The 5,192-nt window shown below is 37.0% G+C and overlaps 1 protein-coding gene across 1 annotated transcript; it reads right to left on the reverse strand.

Moving 5' to 3' along the window:
- Positions 1–2,461: 2,461 nt before the first annotated feature.
- On the reverse strand, positions 2,462–3,409 carry LOC126064131 (olfactory receptor 2W1-like). The gene has a single exon (XM_049862847.1). It carries the CDS (start codon positions 3,407–3,409, stop codon positions 2,462–2,464), a length of 948 nt encoding a protein of 315 aa, XP_049718804.1.
- Between the last annotated feature and the right edge of the window lie 1,783 nt (positions 3,410–5,192).

Consider the following 5,192-nt stretch of genomic DNA (forward strand, 5'->3'; position numbering starts at 1 on the left):
CCTTACTACATAATCCCACTTACTGTCCCCCTAATGAGTCAGCCCTCTCGCTCCTTCCAGTCTATCCTTTCGTGACCATTTTGCCAGTTTCTAAACCTCTCTACCATCCCATCTCCCCTCCAGACAGGAGATGCCAACACAGTCTCAAGTGTCCACCTGATACAAGAAGCTCACTCTTCGTCAGCATGTCTCTCCAACCCATTGTCCAGTCCCTTCCATGTCTGATGAGTTGTCTTTGGGAATAGTTCCTGTCCTGGGCCAACAGAAGGTTTGGGGACCATGACCGCCGGGATTCTTTTTGTCTCAGTCAGATCATTAAGTCTGGTCTTTTTATGAGAATTTGGGATCAGCATCCCACTGTTCTCCTGCTCCCTCAGGGGTTCTCTGTTGTGCTCCCTGGCAAGGCAGTAATCAATTGTGGCCGGCACCATCTAGTTCTTCTGGTCTCAGGATGATGTTAAGTCTCTAGTTCATGTGGCCCTTTCCATCTCTTGGGCTCATAGTTATCATGTGACCTTGGTGTTCTTCATTCTCCTTTGATCCAGGTGGGTTGAGACCAATTGATGCATCCTAGATGGCCGCTTGTTAGCATTTAAGACCCCAGATGCCACACTTCAAAGTGGGATGCAGAATGTTTTCTTAATAGAATTTATTTTGCCAATTGACTTAGAAGTCCCCTTAAGCCATAGTCCCCAAACACCCCCCACCTTGCTCCGCTGAACCAGACTTTTATGATATAAAGATCTACTACTATAGGGTTGCTGTGAGTTGGAACCAACTCGATGGCACTTAACAACAACAATTGGAAGTATAAAGAGCCCTGGTACAGGGTCGCTATGAGTTGTAATCAACTTAGCAGCAACGTTTTTGTTTTTGTTTTGTGGCACAATGGTTAAGTGTTTCGCTGCTAACCCACGAGCTTAGCAGCTCCATGGAAAAAGGACCTGGGGACCTGCTGTCATAAAGATTTCAGCCTAGGAAACGCTATGAGGAAGTTCTACCATGCATATAGGGTGGCTATGAGTTGGAATTGACTCAGCAGCACACGACAACAACAACTGGAAATACACAAAACTCTGAAAGACACAACCAAGAAAGTAATAGGAAAATAAATGGTAGATGAGGAACATTCATCACAAGACTATTGCCACACAGGAAGCAAACATACTGTCATTTATTTTTAAAAGGTCAACATTAAAAAGGTGACTGACAGAATGAAACTAGACATAAAGCATAAAACTGAAAATATACGGCAAAATAGTAAGTGGGTATGAACCATGAGTTGGTAGAACTCAGGCTATAAAGAGAAGGAAAAATTAAAAACTGAAGAAATAAAAATTAAAGTTATAGAAACAAAAGGAGAATAAACACAGCTGAAATAATGGAAGAAGCAGAATAGTTAAAATTGAGAAAAAATAAGTAAGAAGGTATAAAATCAAATAATGAAAGATGTGTTTTAGAAAATAGGAAAGAAGACATAAATCTACAGACTGAAAATTTTTCACTTTGTTTCAGGTTAAAAAAAAGTACTCAAAGTGGTTAAAACATTAGTAATGTTACTGGACTTCAAAGATAATCAGTTGGTCAATTGGACAAAATGACCATATGTAAAGATAAAAGTCAGGCAATTCCAGACTTCTCTGCAACAATGATGACAATTATAAAGTAAGATGTGTGAGCTAATAATTTTATACCCCGAAATACCCTAACTGAAACAAAAAGGGGGCAATAGCAGCAACAACAATACAGCAGAAGTAGTAAGAATAACATCAGCAAGATAATGGAATGTAAAATTAATCTACAGAAATCCATGTACTTTGTATATATAAATGATAACCTTAAAGACGGTTCTGGAACTTGATATAAAAAGGTTTTCTTTTTGTGATCACAAGAATCGTGTTCCTCTTTGAGTAGTTATCTGAGACAGAGGAATATACCCTAGGAAAAAAGTTTCATGCCTCGGAATCATTGTTAAGATGATTGATAATTGGAACCCTTGGCGTTCTTGGTTAATAACTGGTTTTTCTGCTGCTGTCTTCAAGCTGGAGATATCCCTTTGTGGACATATTCCTAGGATTGGGTAGGGCAAAGGTGTTGTATCTTAAAACAGAGTGCTTTAAGAGTAGCTTTTTGCCTCATTGAATTTATGACAATGACAGGAAGAACAACGAAAGTAGAGGATTAGAGTTAAATTGATCACTTTTAATATAATTTGGGAAACAGATGTGTATAATCCAAAAGAATCGGTACATCAGTGTAAGTTATTTTTAATGTTGGCACTCCATTTGTAATTTCCTGTCGAACATGGGTTTTGTACACATGTTATGTTAACATGTATTAATTATTCAATAAATGCATTGAATTTTATTTTATTTTTATTGTATTTTCTCTGATTATATTCTTTTGCTTAGGTGATGATTACAAAATAAGGTTTCAAGTTGGAAATTGCTGGGGAAAATAGTTAGTGTCCTGCTGTGTCCATGAAATGTTTTTCTTTTCCAATCAGCCTTTTCATGGCCCCCTTGAACTCTTTATTCCTTAGTGTGTAGATCAGTGGATTCAAGCTGGGGGTAACAATGGAATAAAAGATACTGAGAAGTTTACCCTCATCCTGATTTGGACTGTTTCCTGGTTGTATGTACATGTAGATTAGAGTCCCATAGAAGATGGATACCACAATGAGATGGGAGGAACAAGTCCCAAATGCTTTTTGTCTCCCTGTTGCAGTTTTGATCTTGAGTACAGCTACAACAATGAAGCGATATGAGACCAGAATGAGAAGAAGAGGAACAAGAACTATAATGAGGCACATGGAAAATGTGGTTACCTCCATGGCTGTGGTGTCCACACATGCAATCTTAATCATTGCAGACATTTCACAAAAAAAGTGGTCTAGGTCGTGGTTTCCACATCGCGGAAGGCTCATGGCATAGGGGGAAAGGATCATGCAGTTAATAACACCAACTAACCAGGCCATGGCCACCAATCCCTGACAAAGCTGTGAGTTCATTACAGCCATATAGTGCAGAGGCTTGCAGACAGCATTGAACCTGTCATAAGACATTACAGCTAGAAGGATACATTCAACTGAGCACAGTACCATATCAGTGAAAAGTTGAAAGGCACAACCACCAAAGGTTATTCTCTTGTTTTTACCCCAGATATTGACCAACATCTGTGGAACTATGTTTGTGGTGTAACAGAGATCTAAGGCTGCCAAATTTCTAAGGACGAAGTACATGGGAGTTTGGAGATGGTCATCCAGGAAAGACAGCAGGATGATGGCCATATTTCCCATCAAGGCAATGGTGTAGAAGAAAAAGACAACCCCAGAGATAATCATCTCTATCTGAGGGTGCCCTGTGAATCCAAGGAGTATAAATCCATTGAAGTAGCTCTTGTTGATCATTCTTTTTTTTTCTTGCCTTAATAGCAATTCTGAGGATGGAAAAATTGACATATTAGAATGCACAGTGCGTACATTCACAAACTTTAATGCCAGACTAAAATCAAGCACTGCATTCAAGGTATGGGTATCATTTTTTAATATCTAATATCTAAACATTTTTAGTGGTCTATATAACATTCAAGCTATGATAGCAAGAATGATAGATTATTGGATAGCTTTTTAAATAGCAAATGAGATCTTCAAATACTGGTTATAACCGGAAAGAATGATTGCTAAAACCTAGAAATCTGTATCAATCGCAAGATTATATAAAAAAGAACTTTGTAAAATCTAATGTCATTAACTGTCTTCTAACATGACTGGTTCGTTCCTGGAAGAATTTTCTCTGCATGCCAAAGAATGCAGAATTGAAATGAATATCTTCTCATTTGATCCTTTTTACTATAATTATTTTTGTGCAGCATTCCACTAAAAAACAAAGTCACATTAACATTGAATAAAATAAAGGGAACAACTTCCAATACTGACTGATCATAAAATTTTCCTGGAGTTATTTTCATACATAGAAATTTCTGTGACCTCTCTTGAAAAATTCTCTTTTATTTATTTATTGGTTGATTGCGTGAGAGATAGACACGAATAACCATTCTTATTATCTTACATGCCACAGGAAGGTAGACAGCAAGTTTGATTTGCTCCTTTCATCATGTTATGGTATACATTTGCCATGCTTTAAAAATATGTATTTACAACCTTGGAGACAAGGTGTCTTAGAATGAGGGAAAACATATAGTATCGTGAAAATCAACATCATTCTCTACTTTGTAACTCAATCTTAGCTAGTACCAACATTTAAACCAAGAATTTTCTCCTGGGCCCATTCCCTTCACCATAGTGCTAATCTCTTTGTTGAGATAATTTCCCAGCTGATTTATCAGAAATACTTCTCCCTTCTATGTGTATTTATGATGATAATGAACTCAGAAGTCTTAAATACAATGATGAATAAAGAAACTGGGTGGCATTTGACATATTTCCTTCTCAACACTGAAGGTCAGTTGAAGAGTATAAGGTGTCTGTAACAAAAATATCTTGCCTCTGGGTTCATAAGTGGAGCCTAGGTTTAATACCCACCGCTCGGCTGGTTTCTTTTTCTCCCAATTCAGGATTTTTCAACCTTGGTAGTACTGACATTTAAACCAGATAATTTTCGTTGTGGAGGGCTTTCTGTATATTATATGATGTTTAACACTATCTCTGGTATCTACCAGTAGGCAATACCCTTTAACACCTCTCCCCAGTTGTGACAACCAAAATGTTTCCAGAAATTCACAAATGTCTCCTATGGGGCAAAATTATCTCAATTAAGAACCACTGCTTAACCTATAAACAACCTAGACCTAACTACAGCTCTCCTCTTATAATTTCTTATCTGAAATTTTTAAATTATCTCCTTTTTAATGCCTATCTTTTCATTTTTTCTGAGATCCATAAAAGTATCTCTTTCATTGCAAATATTATTTGACCTCTTCTGTATTGTTAATTTCATCATTTACTGTCTCTTAAAGTCCTATTCTCCATAATTTTATTCCTTCCTTATTTTTACACTGAGGTTGTACTAGTCCTTTATATCATTCTCTCAGTCTATAAAACTGTTCAATTCTGTAACATTGCAATCAAAGTGCTAAACCTTTTCAAGTTATGTTATTTTCTTGCTTATTTCCTAGTAACTAGTCCTAGTCCTAGGTTTAGGTATAAAGTTGCCAGTAAATATTTGTCATTT

Source organism: Elephas maximus, chromosome 1 (assembly GCF_024166365.1).
Source record: "Elephas maximus indicus isolate mEleMax1 chromosome 1, mEleMax1 primary haplotype, whole genome shotgun sequence".
Lineage (NCBI taxonomy): Eukaryota > Metazoa > Chordata > Mammalia > Proboscidea > Elephantidae > Elephas > Elephas maximus.